The sequence below is a fragment of the Giraffa tippelskirchi genome, chromosome 8 (assembly GCF_054371585.1).
Source record: "Giraffa tippelskirchi isolate mGirTip1 chromosome 8, T2T-mGirTip1v1.2.pri, whole genome shotgun sequence".
Lineage (NCBI taxonomy): Eukaryota > Metazoa > Chordata > Mammalia > Artiodactyla > Giraffidae > Giraffa > Giraffa tippelskirchi.
In genome coordinates, this window is record NC_137282.1 from 77,819,885 (window position 1) to 77,837,809 (window position 17,925).

Here is a 17,925-nt window from a genome sequence, read left to right on the forward strand (position 1 = left end):
TGTGAGGAAAGAGCTGTGGAGAAAGAGGAGACTCAGAGAGTGGGGCTGAGTCTCTGCCCGCTTATCCAGAGTGCGGACCTGCGCCCCTATGTTTGTGTGTGTGCTAAGTCTCTTCAGTCTTGTCTGACTCTGCAACCCTGTGGTTCCTCTGTCCACGGGGATTCTCCGGGCAAGAATACTAGAATGGGTTGTCATGCCCTCCTCCAGGGGATCTTCCTGACCCAGGTATTGAACCTGTGTCTCTTACATCTACCTGCATTGGCAGCCGGGTTCTTTACCACTAGTGCCACCTGGGAAGCCCATCCATCCCTGAGTTTACAGGGGCCCAAAGAAACCAGACAGCAACGCTAAGCTCCTTTAGCTACAGACTTTATTGTTTGAACATTTTCAACTATGTCTTTTTTTGACAGACTTTCATTTTATAAAACCCTACATTCCATGTTGCTGAGTCACTTCACTCTCCATTTGATACCACATTTTCATGAAGAGTTATTTCCCCCAACCACAAACTGCCTGACTGTGTGTTACAGGATTCTTTTAGGGGTTCCCCTTCCCACACAGTGTCATTTTTTTTTTTTTCTGATATGAAATCTAGCTGTAGGTTCACTGTGGTTTTAGGATTGCTGCATCCTCAGTGTGAGAATTTAATGTTGACTGAGAAATGAAAGTGATCCCTGAAGTCTTCCCTTCTGTCATGACACTTGAGGGTGTATTCTATAGACTGAGCATGTGTGGACTGGAGGGATTGCTCTATGGAGAAAGAATTTCTCATACCTTTCCATGAAATAACTTCTCTAGGATGAATTATTTAAAAGTATGCTTTGGTGTTGCTCGACATACTTTGGTATCTTTCAAGAGTCTTCATTTTTGTTCTTGTGTTTATTTTTTTCTCAAGGTTTCTTGTGCACATCAAGCCTGGTTGGTGGTCAACTGAATGGTTGTCAACAGTTATCACAGTCTTAGTGGTTCTCTCCATGGAGTTGGTTCACATTGACCAATAATTATCAAAGAAGTAGTAGCGGTTGCTTATCCTCTGCTCATGTCCTCTAAGATCTTCAGAGTTGGGGGCTGTTGCTGGAAACACCCATATTGTGTTTGTAGAGTGAGTTCTGTTAAGTTACACGAGGTCAGGCTAATGACTAAAGGCTTAGTCACAGAGATAGCACACGTGTGGATCCACATCCACAGGCAGTGCCTGTCTGGACTGCACAGCGCAATGCCTGAAGGAACCTCCATATTGATTATGTCACCTCAGGTCAGAACGTCTACTGAGGGTCCTGCTGGTTTTCTCTCCTGTGCTGAGTTCCCTCGTGTCGTCTAAGGGAAGAGGCACGCGTGAAGTGTTCCCCACAGAGCGGACATCCATAGGGCTTCTCTCCACTGTGGGTCCTCTCATGTTCCCTCAGCTTAGCATATCTATTGAAGGCCTTCCTACACACAGGGCAGACATGTGGTTTCTCTCTAATGTGGATCCTTTTATGCACATGTAGCCCCGAACTATGAGTAAAGGCCTTCCCACACTCAAGACATACGTGTGGCTTCTCTCCAGTGTGGACTTTCTTGTGCGAACTAAGGCCAGAGCTTTGAAGAAAGGCTTTGCTGCACTGATGACATTCATATCTCTTCTCTCCTGTGTGAGTTTTCTCATGTTGTTTCAAGGAGGAATTTTGATTGAAGACTTTCCCACACAGTTGACATTTGAATGGTTTCTCTCCAGTGTGAATCATGCTGTGTCTCCTGAGGCCAGCACATCTACTAAAGGCTTTTCCACACTGATGACATTCATATCTCTTCTCTCCTGTGTGAGTTTTCTCATGTTGTTTCAAGGAGGAATTTTGATTGAAAACTTTCTCACACAGTTGACATTTGAATGGTTTCTCTCCAGTGTGAATCATGCTGTGTCTCTTGAGGCTAGCACATCTACTAAAGGCTTTTCCACACTGATGACATTCATATCTCTTCTCTCCTGTGTGAGTTTTCTCATGTGCTTTCAAGGAGGAATTTTGATTGAAGACTTTCCCACACAGATGACATTTGAATTGTTTCTCTCCAGTGTGAATCATGCTGTGTCTCCTGAGACTAGCACATCTACTGAAGGCTTTTCCACACTGATGACATTCATAGGGCTTCTCTCCTGTGTGAGTTTTCTCATGTGCTTTCAGGGAGAATCTTTGATTGAAGACTTTCCCACACAGTTGACATTTGAATGGTTTCTCTCCAGTGTGAATCATCTTATGTATGCTGAGGCTAGAGCATCTATTGAAAACTTTCCCACACAGAGCACATTCATATGATTTATGTCTAGTGTGAATGTGACCCTGTCCATTGAGGAATGACCCTTGATTAAGTGATTTTCCACGCTGTTTGCTGACATTATGTTTCCTTCTGAAGGGAACTACTGCATATTGAAGTGAAGATGTAGGAGTAACTTCATCTCTTGAATCAGTGCATCCAGCAGGATCCTCTTGTGGGTGAGAAACCTGCTTTGGGGGGAGGAGATATGAGGCTGTTACTGGTTTGCCCATGTCTAGGTAGACACTCATTGTCTACATATTCACCCTAGAGCATCAGCCGATAATAGTCTCCTGTTAAAACGTCTCTAGTGTTGGCTGCAAACACATGTTTTGTTGTTACTCCCCTGCAGGCACAAACACTCTCTTTTATAGTTTTCTGACCCCAGATATCAGATTAATTTTGAAGATTTCATTGTGTTTTAAAGACTATAAGACAAGCAATGTTTTTGCAACTTTTTTTTCTTAGATTATGGTTTTGAGCTCATACTATCTTATTAACCAGTTTCAGGTATCTAAAAATTTGCCTAGAAAAAGCTCAATTTCAACTTACATACAGTTACCAACTTATCTCATCACTAGGTCATTCAGTTGATGCCTGGGCTTCTCACCCATGAAACTTACCATTGTCCTGGTTGGGGGTATGTGCTTCCAGTAGACACTTTGCATTAATATCATTTCTGGTTGTCTAAAGAGACTTTCACTGCCTACAGAAATGGAAAAAATATATAGGTTTTAGAATGGCATTAGAGAAATGAAAATATAGATCCATGTGACTATCTTTCAAAAATTAGTAGTTAGTTGGAGAAGCTGTGTATAACAAAGAAATACTCAAGGTAGTAGAAATACATTAAAAGTAATTGTCTAGGGGCTTCCCTGCTGGTGCAGTGGTTAAGATTTCACTTTCCAGTGCAGGGAGTGTGGGCTCGATCCCTGCTAGGGGAGCTGAGATCCCACATGCCTTGTGACCGTAAAACCAAAACGTAAAACTGGAGAAATATTCTAACAAATTCAATAAAGGCTTTAAAATGGTCCACATTAAAAAAAAAAATCTTTTTTTTTTAGAGCCATTGTGTATTAGAAGAAAACCAGGATTAAATATGGAAATGTAATGTGGTGAAGAGATACTGGGTCAATAAATGATGGAAAAAACATTAAATGGGAGGATCAGGACAAGAATCACTATGTAGAAATTTTAAGTTCAGAAAGTCCACAGCACTTTTTCCCTGAAAGAAGAGAAAGTGGCGGGAAGGAAGTAATATGAACACAGGATGATAACAATGTGAGGAATATGCCCCAGTGTCCTCACTTCCATTTTAGGATATATCCTTCACTTCACTTTCATTTGGTATCTCCAAGGACGCTCATCTGGACTCTGACCTTGGAGGCCTCCTGCTGCTTCAGTCCACAACTCTTTCCCTTGTTCCAGCTGGAAAATCACATCTGATTTGCTGATCTGATAACCTGTTTGATTAAAAAAAAAAAAGCTGTAGATTTTGAGTCTAGGCTAATTACTCTTTGCTGTGCTCAAAACCTAGGTAAGGTAGTGAGGAAAGTAAAGGATAATTGAAGGTCAGTGAAGGCAACAACATCTTCACCAGGCAGAACAGTGAAGGTCCTTCAGCAGACCAGGAGGAAACTCACAGCAGCAGCAAGAACAGTGAGGCCATTTGAGGGCTGATGCCCGTGCACCAGTTCAGAGAAAGGTCACAGATCCTCAGTCTTTTCCAAAGGGGAAAGATTAAAAGACTCTACAGTAGGCTGAATATTTCTGTCAAACAGGATCCAGTTAGGATTTACCTTGCAGGAAGAATCAAAATTATGTCATATACAGACATATGTATATGACATATACACGTACTCTTCTCTCAAGCCTTCATGCAGTGATGGGAACAGAAGAATTATTTTTAAAAATATTTCATCCTTTATCCTATTATTTGTGTATTATGATATCCATTGAATACTCAGTTCTGTTCTGAATGTTGAGTCTGAGTAGCAACAAAGATATGAAACCTGGCCAAGATAACCCTTCCATGTGGTAATGAAAAGTACCATGAAAAGGAACACCTTCCTTTTATGTAGTTATGAGGACTAGCACAGAATCAAGAAGCAGCTGGATTGGGACCCAGGGTAGTTTGTTCAGTGAGTGAATGAATGGAATGGACACAGGTGTGGGTACATCCCTGTTGACAGACTCACCTACAGAGACCAGGTGGGTTACAGTTTCCATCATCACATTTCTGAACAGGTTTTTCTGGGGTGTGTCTAGCAGGCTCCACTCATCCTGGGTGAAGTCGACAGCTACATCTTCAAACGTCACCGATTCCTAAAGCATCAGAGATGTTCTGGTTTAGATAGAGCAGGCCAACCACTGTCCAGACTGGGAGGCTGAGCTGAGGAAGGATGGGGACTGGGTGCAGCTTCAGGAGAAGGAGGTATGGCTACTCACCAGGGGCTCCATCCTTAACAGCTCAGTCACTGGGAGCCTTTCTTGGGATTTCACTCACAGCCAATCCAAGCACTAGGCAGGCCAATCTGAGGATGAAGAAGCCATGAGACCCCAGTCCTGCATTTCCAGACCCACCTGAATTCAAGCCCCCAACCTTCACCTTGGTGCAGCCCCAGCCCAGCACTTGGAAATCAGTGGTGCATCCAGGGAATACTATGCAGCTTCTTCTCTCCCAGATCCCATGTAAGGAGCTAAAGCTGCAGTTGCTAACACAGAAAGTCAAAGTTCAGAGAGTCTGCAAATAAGAATGTGCTAAGCGTTGACTTTGTGTTCATCAGCCTGTGGCACCCAGAATGTCGTTCAGTGTCCTCCCTGATTCCAATCTTCTGGCCAGAGTAGATGATGGTTTAAACACTCTGGAAACCCCCAAATCATCTCCTGCCTTATGCACCCACAGTGCTTCTCCAACAGCCCTGGCAGTCCTCCGGAAACACACTGCCTTCCAGCTCTCCCTCAACTCTGACGTTAGTTCTGTCCCCCATGGATGTGGATATCAATTACCCTAGGACCTCTTTTAGGATGGAGTTAAATTGAGGACTTACTCCATTTGGAGAAACTGCAGCACCCACCGGAGCAGGCAATGGCAACCCACTCCAGTACTCTTGCCTGGAAAATACCATGGACGGTGGAGCCTGGTGGGCTAAAGTCCATGGGGTCGCTAAGAGTCGGACACGACTGAGCGACTTCACTTTCACTTTTCACTTTCATGCATTGGAGAAGGAAACGGCAACCCACTCCAGTGTTCTTGCCTGGAGAATCCCAGGGACGGGGGAGCCCGGTGGGCTGCCATCTCTGGGGTCGCACAGAGTCGGACACGACTGAAACGACTTAGCAGCAGCAGCAGCAGCAGCAGCACCCACCCTGCCAGCCTCGTCCTTAACATCCCCTGCCCCGGAAAGTAGCAGGAGTCCAGGAGTCACAGTGTTACTGTCAGAGACTATCTCAATCGTCCTGGTCAAGGATGGTCAGAAATATGGAGGTTTAGAAGGAAATTGCTTTATTTACCAATTTACAGTGGACACCCAGAGGTTCCAAAATCTTTAATATATGACAGGGTTACACTAGAGGAAAGAGCAGCTGTCATTTAATTTTGCTCAGTCTGTGTCTTGTGATCAAATACCCTTAGCCTAACAAAGATCAACTAGGTTTTCCCTGTAATATGACTTCTAACAATAATAATCAGAAGAAACTCCTGTTATTTCTCTCTTCATATTTATTACTCAGTTTGGGGGGAACCTCTCCATATATCCAAAGTCAGGCCCCTCTGTCTTGAAACAGAAACCTCCCTAAAGATATTTACTCTTAATCTTCTGCTCTCAGGTCCTCCCTTCGAAACCAAAGTGAAAGCCTAGGTGTCATTTCCTATCAGAAATGAAGTCCTGGATCCATGCCTCTGCTAACTGTGGAAAGGAATCTAGTGTCCAGGACAATGCACAAATCCCAAAATCCACTCAAGAAAAAGTGATTGGATTATTGATTAGATTATCCAGAGCACCTGGGGAAACCCAAGCTGGGAGGGACTGTTTAGGAAAACCAATCAAGACTTGACCGTGGATTGCCTTTGGTTTAGACTTCAGACAATTTCCAAAGTGAAGTGTTCTTTTTTCACTCTTAGAATATTTCTTCTACTGATAATAGGAATAGGTAAATTACTATGATATCCAGGGAAACCTCAGACATATGTAACAGGCTGCCTACAATAGAAAGAAGATGGAACCTAGGCAACTTTGGCTATGTCCAGCTTAGATGTCATAAGAATCAAAGGAGATTAGTATATATTAATTTTTTGGAAGAATTAAAATAAGTATTTCAAGTGATTTATTCCATCTTGAGATAATTATTTCAACGTAAAAATAGATCTCAAGACATAAGAAAGTGAGGAAAATCACCTGATGAAATCCATCAAAGGACATTAATTCAGAGAAGCAGAAATGAAATACTTAGAAGCTAATTATCTAAATATTTAGAAACAAATATTTAAAAACATCAGATGTAGATCAATGACCAATAAAACTTTTCAAGACGAAGGACATGCTCTGTATCTGCATTGTGTGATACAGAAAGTGTCACACACGTGGGATGACAGAATACTTGAAGTCTGGCTGGCAGTACCAACGACTGAAATTTAGCTATTTAATTGCATTAATTTAAATGTTCAAGCCACATGGTACTGTATTGGAAAGCACAAGACTAGGATCTTAGGTTAGGCGGGTAAATAGATTCAAGACAGAAATGTTGGAGCTGAAAAAAAGGATGTGAACAGTCAAAGGTTGGAATGAGAGTGGCAGAGAAAATGTTGCCACAGTATGATTCAGAGACCATGGCCTGTGTCTAGAGACAGATAAGACATAACAATTAAGGGAAGGAAGCACACTCCTATCTCAGAGTTTGGAGTACTCACCAAAATCCTAAATTGGAGGAGCTGCTGCTGCTGCTGCTGCTAAGTCGCGTCAGTCGTGTCTGACTCTGTGCGGGAGAAGCCAAATGGATTCTGAGGATTCCATAGCAAGCAGCTGATTCCTCTTCCTCCAACCTCCTAAACGGTCCAGCTTCTTCTCTGAACAAATGCCTCCCTCTGTCTGTTTGACTTTCTTCTAAACCTGAGTAGCAGTTTATAACCCAACCTGATCCACCCTATCAAGATCCTGAGCTTGATAGGGTTTCAGTCTGTGAGCCACGCCCCGTCTGGTTTGAAAGTCTGGATTTTCCAGATTAATCGAAGTTATAGCCCACACCCAGTGTTGGAGAGCAAAGATGTAATGACATTGTCCAGGGACAGTGAGAAGATCCATCATTCTCTTCTTCATTCATAAATACTTTTGAGTGCATTCTCTGTACTGTCTTCAAATAACAGGACATCCGACACACTGGGATTCTGGGGAAATGAAGCTGGGTTTCCCTGGGAGAAATTTGAAATTAAAAATAAAATGCAAAATGAAGAACGATGAATTTTGAAATGTAAATAATGAGGTGACAACATAAAATCTATTGCTGGGCTGCAGAGCGTGACTTTGAAAGTACTGACAACATAGTACCTTCAAGAACATGTTAAGAATCTATTAACTGTGTAAAGAAAATGGGAAGACAACTTTATACTTTGCTTCTTGGTTAGCAGGAAAATCCATACAAGTGTTCCTACACGGTAAAACTATTACAAGTAATTTTACTTCCATGTTATGCACAGCTGATTTAAACATTTGAGTGGAAATCTTATGGATGTGGAGATGGCTCTTTAAGCTTAAAATTTCTGGTTTCTAAGTGGAAAACATTTAACCAAGGGACACAATATTTCACTGTATCTGAGGACATTTTGCTTATACCTCATACAATGCCTTGTGATCCTATTATCTTGTGCATTTCAATTCCATCTCCCATATTCATTAAAGACTATTTCACCTGAAACTAGTATATTAAGGTAAATCCACTATACTTCAATTTTTAAAAAAGAATATTTTAAACTTATGCCATTACCATTCAGTCTCCATGGACTCATCCTTTTCCTTTACACTCATCAGATTATGTACAGACTGTTTCCAAAATGAAATAGATAATTTTGAGTGTGGACTCTTTCTACCACAAGATTTAAAGAACTCTTGTAATTATGCCATCTCCCCAATGTAACGAAAGGAATTGCCTTTCATCTAAGCTTGGGAATTTATTTCTACACTTGTGTTCTTTCCTATTTTCTCCTGGCACATCAGAATGTATGTTATGACTCAAAACGTACACACTTTATTTTATTTTCATTTAATTTTTAAAGTATAGTTGATGAACAATATTATATTTGTTCCAGATATACAACTTAGTGATACAGTATTTTTTATAGATTATACTCCTCTTGAAATTATTATAAATATTGTATGTGTTCCCTGTGTTGTACCATATATCCTTGTAGTGTATTTATTTTATGTAAAACAGTTTGTATCTCTTAATCCTCAACCCCTAACCTGCCCCTCCTACCTCCCCCTTCCAATAGTAACCACTAGTTTGTATTGTATACCTGTGAATCTGTTTCTGTTCTGTCATTTCTTTTTTTTTTTTAGATTATACATATATATGATAACATACAGTATTTGTCTTTCTCTGACTTATTTCACTAAGCACTGTATGCCTAGACTCATTCCTGTTGTTTCTAATGGCAAATTTCATTCTTTTCTTTTTTGCAAGGAAGTATTCCATTCTAGTATATAACACATCTTCTTTATCCATTCATCAGTGGATGGACACTAAGGTTGCGTCCATGTCTTGGCTCTTATAAGTAATAATTCTGCGAATATGGGATGTCCATTGTATCTTTTGGTGTTAGTTCTTTCCTTTTCTTCAGATATGTACCCTGGAGTGGAATTATCTTTGTTCCTTGAGAGTTTTGACAGATGATTTTTCTTCTGAAAATATTATGTAGTTTAATGAGTTTTCCCTTTCTTTTTCTGAATATTTTCTGTCCAGTGTGTATAATGACCTTTGTGTTGCCCCCCAAGTTCATATGTTGAAGCTGGAACACTCAGCGCATCAGAAGGTGACCTGGTGAGCCTGCAGTCAGAGCCAGGATTAGATTAAATCGATGGGCTCCTGGTGGGGCCCTAATCCAATCTCATCTGTGCCCTTAGAAGCAGGAGAAGACACCAGGGGTCTGAGCAAGAGGAAAGGCTGTGTGAGGACTCGGTGAGTTGATTCCTGTCAGCTGTACGTGGACACAGGCCTTGGGGACAAGCAAACCCTTCTATGCCTTGATCTGGGAAATTCTGGCTCCAGGAAACCTTGATTTAGGTGGAAACTAATGGGAAACTCCAGACTCGGCTTGGAGGGAATGTGCTATTTCACATTAAAGACTTCGGAACACAGTTTCCATGTCTTTTGTCCATTCCCTCAGGAGGCAGAGACTTGACACAGAGCTCGGCTCAGGGATTTCATGAGACCAGGATGTGGTCAGTAGAATGAAGGGCTTAGGAATTCCTTGAAAAGAACTTCAGGCTGCTGTATGCATCTAATGTCTATATAATATCAATCTATGTACATTCTTTCTCTTTCTTCATTTGTCATGAGTTCTATTTAACACATCTTGAAATGATGTATACGTTCAAATACCTTTTTAAAAACATGGATGTTATCTCACACTTTTTCAATTTTTCGAAATATATTGTCATCACACATTTTTTGTTATCTTTCTTCCCTGGGCTATTTAAATGATTATTTTTGTTTTGAAAGTAGGAGATTGTTGAACCCCTCCTTGCTTACTCTGTCTGAATATTTTGGGTCAAGTGTGGCTAATGAGTTGCGTGCCTTCACCTGGGGGGATGGAGGACCACCATCTTCTCACAGCTGACAGCACGTGTTCTGACGGAGCCCAGATCTGTGCCATCTCACCAAAATCGCCCTGTGTCCTGAAGCCCTGGCCCCTGGGTGCGCAGGCCCAAGAATATCAGCCCATCCCTAATAATTCCAACCCCACCTGACTTCTGTGACAGACGCCTCCTCTCTACTCCTGTGATGCTCAGAGGATCCCATAAAATAGAGCATTTCTCAAGCCCATTCAGAGCCTGTGAAATGACAAAGTTGAAGATCAGACGATGTTTTGTTTTGTGAGAATCTAAGAATGTAATGAGGAGGATTTAGATCCTGAGACAAAGGAGTAAACGGAATAGGCTGTGACCCAGGTCACAGAGAAAGACCATCTCAGAAGTTTCGGGAGGTCTGGGCATGGCCCCAGTGTGCCAGCTGTTTCCCTGATAGTTTAATCACCTCGTGCCTTCAGCCAGCATCTCCCTGCCCTTGAGGTGCAGGGCTCGGCAGAATGAAGACATTCCCCCAACCGTGTTCTGTAGGAAGGAAGGAGCACAGGTTGCTCTCCTAGGAGGTCCTCTCCACATGGCTCAGTGGCTGTTCTTGGACCTACTCAGGTCTTTTCCTGCTGGAGAAGACAGGCAGTGGTGAGGTGGGTGATCTCTGCCCACCACCTCCAGTGCTTCTCAAACGCTGCTGCTCGTGTGATGACCTCAGAACAGCGGCAAGCCCAGTGCCCAGGCCTCAGAACAGAGAACCAGCTCTACTCGTAAGGAGGATTCAGGCTTATGTACACGTTACAACTCACCAACTGAGTCCAGTGTGGCCCAGAGTGAGAATAAACCAGTACAAATGCTTAACATATTCTCTACGCAGGGGACTGACATGGTGCATTGTTAATGTGCGTATGTGGGGGTCTGGGAGGGCCTGATTCTCTGTTCTTAATAAGCTCCTCCGAAGCTCCTCTTTCCCTCAATTACAAAACCTATCTTGAGTAAAAATAACATTCAGATGATCTTCAAGGCTTAGAGATAAAAATCACATACAACGTGTCTTTATATGGTAGAACTTTATTAAAATTGAAAAAAATTTTTATTGGTAAATTTTATAAAATTTTTGGGAGACATTATATCAATCCTACCAAAATTATCATTAAAAAGGAAGGTGGGAACTTATTCCAATTATTTTATCATGTCAACTATTTTTTCATACTGGTATTATATAACAAAATCAAGTAATACATTATAAGAAAATCACAGATGAATTTCCTCATAAGCATAGATTAAAAAATTCTTAATAAATTATTAGCACATTAAATCCAACAGTATATAATATTTTATATATATATATAATGGATCTTGACCTAGGAATGATTATGCAAATTTGATTTAGGGCAGAAGAAGGCCCTGCTGGGGCTGGGTTCAGGGCCTGCCTGCCACAAAATGCTCTTTCTACATCTTTTGATATGATTGTATAGTTTTTCTTGTTTATTCTATAAATATAGAAAAATTTTAAATAAAGCTTTATAGTAACACCCCTGGGGGCTCAGAGGGTAAAGAATCTTCCTGCTAAAGGAGACTCAGGTTTGATACCTGGGTCAGGAAGATCCCCTGGAGGAGGGCATGGCAACCCACTCCAGTATTCTTCCCTTGAGAATCCCCATGGACAGTGGAGCCTGGCGGGCTGTATAGTCCATGGGGTTACAAAGAGTCAGACATGACTGAGCAACTAACACTAACTAATAAAACATAATAAGCACAACCATGGGAAGGTCCCCCACCATGATTTACAGTGAAAGACTCCACGAGTCTCATCTCAGGACAAGGCACTGTTGACCTTCTGCAGAGCAGAGTCAGGCCCTTTAGGCAGGTTCCAAATGTTCAGATACAGATACTACCATCAAATACAGATACTACTACCAAATACAGATACTACTATCAAATACAGATACTACCACCAAATACAGATACTATTATCAAATACAGATACTACCATTAAATACAGATACTACTACCAAATACAGATACTGCTACCAAATACAGATACTACTATCAAATACAGATACTACCATCAACTACAGATACTACCGTCACCTCCTATCTACACAATGGTTAAACGTTACTCCCAGAATTTGCCTCAATTACTTATAACAGATTTAGGCTGACAGCCTGATGTTCAGTTTAAGTGACGGGTGACAGACTCGGATTCCCGAGGAGACAGCGCGGTGTGTGCAGCTGTGTGTCCCCAGGCTGGTCCGAGTCCCGCTGCTGTTTCTCCCACCGGGCGGGGAGTCCTGCTTCCCCGGGAACAGCGCTCCCGGGACCCCCACCCCGCCCACCAGTCACAGTCCGTCAGGGCGCCTGGCGCTGGAGGACGGGGCTCAGTGGCCACTGGAGTCTCCGTCCCAGTTACTCTCCTCAGAGGAAGAAGACACCCGGAGGTCATCGTAGAGGACGCTCCGGTGCCCGGGGACAGCGTGTCCCTCGGGCTCCTGGTCGATGGACGGGCTCTGGGCAGGAGGGGCTGGGCGCTGCGCAGGCCGCGGAGAGGGCGGCGCCGTGTACCTGCAGCTCCACCAGCCTTTGCCGTCTCTCAGGAAGAGCATCCGGAGAGGCTGGCCCGGGCCGCGCACGGTGGGCGGAGGGTGGGCGGCGGAGACGGCTGGGACGCTGCTGGAGGGAGATCTGTCCGGTGGAGGCTGGAGGTCAAAGCGTTGCCCCTGGGCAGGTGTCTTCCTGGACACACGAGCTGCCACTCTCGGCCCACGGCCGGCTGTGCTGGGTGGAGGAGGGAGATCCAGGAAGGCCCCCAGATCTGCTGTCGGGGTGCTCTCCTGGGGGGTCTGGACGAGGCTGAGTCTAGGTTTCTTTGAGGGGTTCACACATGCCAGGGTGGGGATCTGGACAGATCTCTTGCCTGGAGCCTCGATGCTGCCCTTGGAGGCTTGGACCAAATTCCTGCCGATGAGAGGCACTGCGGGGAGGGTGGATTTCACATCTTTCCTGGTTGGTGACCCTCCTGGGTGATCTGGATCCTGGAGGGAGTTCCTCTTGGATGTGTGGATAAGCACGGGCATGTTTGGATGCTGTAGGGAAGACCACACAGAGAAACCAGGTGTGAGAATCTCCTCTCCATCCAGTAAAAGTTGGCAGTAACCAAAAAACACCTCCCAGGAATTAATTTTATGTGATAAGATACTCACCCTCAGGGGTGCTCTTAAAAAAAGAAAATTACAGTATTACCTGGATACATTTATGGATCAAATAGGTAAATGGAAATGTTATAATAATATATCTTATTAAGTAAGGGGAAACAAGCGTTTGGTACACCCTCTTCTTAGGACTGTTACAGACTGGTGTCTTGCAGGCGCCTTGATGGCAAAATGAGTTTTCATGGTCATGAAGGATGAATCACAATTTACAGATTCCTGTTCTAACTTAAAGGATTCTACTCTGGAAGCTACTGATAAAATCACTTCCATGTCCCTGCCAGCTTCTTGCCAGACAAGTAAGAATGCAAAATCAAAGGCACCGCGAAAAATGGCGTCTGAAAACTAAATGATGACATTGGTCAGAAAAGAATGTGAATGGTTTCCTCCCACAGACAGGCACTGAGACCAGTCAATTAAAGAGGGGGCTCAGCAGAGACCCACCCTCAGGCAGTGGCCAGGCTCCAGCTCCTCATCCCAGCTCTGTGGCTGCCGACTGCGGGGCCTCCTGGGAAATCGCTGCAGGAGCTTCCTCTGCTGCTCCTCTTTCCTGCAACACAAACATGCCAAGTGTCAGAAACCCAGTGTCCTTGTCACAGTTGGGACCGACAACGCTGTGGCCCAGCCCCTTTCCTAGTTTGGGGGTGACACCAGACCTGAACCCCTCTGCCTTTGTGCAGAACACCCATGTCCTTCCTCAACTCCAGAGATCCCTCCAGGGTCTCCCAGGAAGTCCTGTCTCTTCATCTCTATGGCTTTGGGGCCGGTCAGGTGCAAAGTTGTGTGTGTTCCCCACACCTCTCAGTGACCTCAAGGTATATTAGAGGCCCTAAGTGTGGCCCCCGAGGACGTGGCTCCTGTCTCTGTCTCCCCAGTCTCCCTGTCCTTTCTGGAGATGGCTCAGCACACAGTGTCCACAAGGAGAGGAACCGTCTCCAGATTTCAGCCCAGACCTTGGGTCCCACCTCCCCGTCACTCACCTCTGCCTTTCCTCCTCCTCTCTCTCAGCCGTGTTAGGGGTGCCTGGGATCGATGGGTCCTGCAGCTTCCGTGCTTCCAGGTTCTCCTTACCAAGTCTGGACCCCAAGGGCAGGGGGGCCAGGGCCCCTTGCCAGCGCTTCATGTGGCACCTGAGGCTCCTTGCTGTGTGCCCAAAGGCTCCACAGTCCTTACACTTCACCTGTGGGTGGAGGAGAACAAAGTCAGTGAGTCAGCAGAAACCACAGCCCTGAGTCCAAGGTGAATCCCAGGATGGGTGGAGAGGGTTGAATGCTGGTTCTGGAGAAAGGACAGAAGCACATGGTCCCTCAAGTGTCGGTATAATTACAATATTGTGGTTCCCAAAGCCTTTGTCAGGAGCATCAGAGGAGGAGGGGCTGGCGGTCTAAGGTGAACAGTAAGAGCCCCATTGAAAGATCTGGATGAAGCCAGGCCAGACATAACACCAAGGAGCCCAGGTGGTTCCTCCCAGTCTCTGAATGGCCCGAACTGCTGGGCAGTGAGGTCGAGGCAGCTATCTTTGGATGCGAATGCACTAGTGAGTTATGGACCCAGAATATTCCAGGTCTAAACCTTGTGTCCACAGTCCAGGCCACCCACAGATTCCCTGCAGGTCCAAGCCTCCACTTACCATAGAGTCTTTCTCCTGTGGTTGGGGAGCTGTCTGCCTCCCTGGTCCTGGGTTTTGCTTCCTCACTTTCTGGTCTTGAAAGAGTTGGCAGGATCTCAGCCATCCGTAATGACCAGCCATCGTCCACACCTACTGGAGATTCTCCTCAATCTTAATTTTTGGATTTCCTCTGTGAAAAGAAAGAAAAAACTGTCATATTGATGCAGAGACACAGAGACATCCTTGCCCTATTGACCCTAAATGGGGATCATGACCTCGTGACCAGGTTTCTGACAATTTGACTTCTCCTGCCCATATATTTCTCTTCACAGAAAGTGAAAAAGAACTAAAGAGCCTCTTGATGAAAGTGAAAGAGGAGAGTGAATAAGTTGGCTTAAAATTCAACATTCAGAAAACTAAGATCATGGCAAATAGATGGGGAAACAGTGACAGACTTTATTTTTGGGGGCTCCAAAATCACTGCAGATGGTGATTGCAGCCATGACATTAAAAGACGTTTGTTCCTTGGAAGAAAAGCTGTGACCAATCTAGACAGCATATTAAAAAGCAGAGACATTACTTTGCTGGCAAATGTCCATTTAGTCAAAGCTATGGTTTTTCCAGTAGTCATGTATGGATGTGAGAGTTGGACTGTAAACAAAGACGAATGCTGAAGGATTAATGCTTTTGAACTGTGGTGTTGGAGAGACTCTTGAGAGTCCCTTGGACTGCAAGGAGATCCAACCAGTCCATCCTAAAGGAAATCAGTCCTGAATATTCACTGGAAGGACTGATGCTGAAGCTGAAATTCCAATACTTTGGCCACTTGATGTTAAGAACTGACTCAGGAGAAGACTTGATTCTGGGAAAGATTGATGGCAGGAGAAGGGGACGTCAGAGGATGAGATGGGTGGATGGCATCCTCGACTCGATGGCCATGAGTTTGAGTAAACTCCAGGAGTTGGTGATGGACAGGGAAGCCTGGCGTGCTGCAGTCCATGATTTCGCAATGATTCAGACATGACTGAGTGACTGCATTGAACTGAAATGCCCAGACATTTCTATATTCTCCCCTGATTGCCGACACACAGGTTAGGACCCAGACTAACATGCATTTGGATTTGCATCCTCAGAAGACTAAATTTAGAGACTTGGGTTACATGTATCACAATCTAGGAGATAAAAGATCTCCCCACATGTACACAAATATTTGTGCTAGGAGAAAGCTACATTTAATATTGAGGAATAGGCATTTGAAAATCAAAAATAATTGTGATTAATTTTGAAAACTGGACCCTCCCATTTGACATCAGAGAAGGCAATTTTCAAGTACAAATTCACTTAAAATTATCTTCCTCTCTACTAGATTAGATGATTCACAGCTGAAGGTCTGTTTTCTGAAACTTTTGTCCTCAGCGTCTCATTTTTACCTAGCTAATGTGAAATACATGTTTCAACTAAGGATGAACAAATAATGTTTTTGGCTTTCAATAGTATGTATATTCAATGGAAATGTAATCAGCCATAAAAAAAAATGGAAAAAAGGTTGAGATCTTATTATTTTCCAGAACATGGAGAGACCTTATTGTTATGATGCTAATGAATTAAGTTGGAGGCTGCAGGCAAACACAAAAGCACTTCACTCCTGGGTAGAACAGTGAGAACAACCAAAAAAGTAACAAATCAACAAATTGATGATCAAACCAGAAGACAGAAGCAAACACACAGATGCACAGAATAATTAGTGGACAATAGGGAGAAAACTTCCAACATCCATTGGATCATCGTAAAAGCAAGAGAGTTCCAGAAAAACATCTACTTCTGCTTCATTGACTACGCCAAAGACTTTGACTGTGCGGATCACAACAAACTCTCGAAAATTCTTAAAGAGATGGGAATACCAGACCACCTGTCCTGCCTCTTGAGAAATCTATATGCAGGTCAGGAAACAACAGTTAGAACTGGACAATGAACAACAGACTGGTTCCAAATAGGGAAAGGAGTATGTCAAGGCTGTATATTGTCACCCTGCTTATTTAACTTATATGCAGAGGACATCATGAGAAATGCTGGGCTAGATGAAGCACAAGTTGGAATCAAGATTGCCGGGAAAAATATCAATAACCTCAGATATGCAGATGACACCACCCTTCTGGCAGAAATCGAACAGGAACTAAACAGCCTCTTGATGAAAGTGAAAGAGGAGAGTGAAAAAGTTGGCTTAAAGCTCAATGTTCAGAAAACTAAGATCATGGCATCTGGTTCCATCACTTCATGGGAAATAGATGGGGAAACAGTGGCAGACTTTATCTTCTTGGGCTCCAAAATCACTGCAGATGATGGATGCAGCCATGAAATTAACAGACGCTTGCTCCTTGGTGACTGCAGTGACTCCACTCTTGTACATTATTACATTTCAGCTTTTTGAACCTTATTCATGTTCACCACCAGCAGCAGTTGTGACCAACCTAGACAGCATATTAAAAAGCAGAGACATTACTTTGCCAACAAAGGTCTGTCTAGTCAAGGCTATGGTTTTTCCAATAGTTATGGATGGATGTGAGAGTTGGACTGTGAAGAAAGCTGAGCACCGAAGAATTGATGCTTTTGAACTGTGGTGTTAGAGAAGACTCTTGAGAGTCCCTTGGACTGCAAGGAGATCCAACCAGTCCATCCTAAAGGAGATCAGTCCTGGGTGTTCATTGGAAGGACTGATGCTAAAGCTGAAACTCCAATACTTTGGGCACCTGATGCGAAGAGCTGACTCATTGGAAAAGACCCTGATGCTGGGAAGGATTGTGAGCAGGAGGAGAAGAGGATGACAGAGGATGAGATGGTTGGATGGCATCACCGACTCAATGTACATGGGTTTGAGTAAACTCCGGGAGTTGGTGATGGACAGGGAGGCCTGGCGTGCTGTGGTTCATGGGGTCGATTCTCAAAGAGTCGGACACAACTGACTGACTGAACTGAACTGAGGGAGGAAGCTTCAGGGGAGAAGGCAGGACCGTAATGGTGGTCAAATGTG

The 17,925-nt window shown here is 43.8% G+C and overlaps 2 protein-coding genes across 2 annotated transcripts; both read right to left on the reverse strand.

Annotated features, from left to right (window-relative positions):
• Positions 1 to 1,265: 1,265 nt before the first annotated feature.
• LOC145518984 (uncharacterized) lies at positions 1,266 to 4,752 on the reverse strand. Its single transcript, XM_081524246.1, has 4 exons — positions 4,741 to 4,752; positions 4,491 to 4,617; positions 3,672 to 3,755; positions 1,266 to 2,464 (listed from the first exon to the last, which is right to left on the reverse strand). Exons 1-4 carry the CDS (start codon positions 4,750 to 4,752, stop codon positions 1,266 to 1,268), a joined length of 1,422 nt encoding a protein of 473 aa, XP_081380372.1.
• A 7,708-nt stretch (positions 4,753 to 12,460) lies between these two features.
• Positions 12,461 to 15,038, reverse strand: LOC145518985 (protein FAM90A27P-like). The gene is made up of 4 exons (XM_081524247.1): positions 14,985 to 15,038; positions 14,269 to 14,468; positions 13,733 to 13,838; positions 12,461 to 13,165 (listed from the first exon to the last, which is right to left on the reverse strand). The coding sequence occupies exons 1-4, from the start codon at positions 15,036 to 15,038 to the stop codon at positions 12,461 to 12,463; spliced, it is 1,065 nt and encodes a 354-aa protein (XP_081380373.1).
• Between the last annotated feature and the right edge of the window lie 2,887 nt (positions 15,039 to 17,925).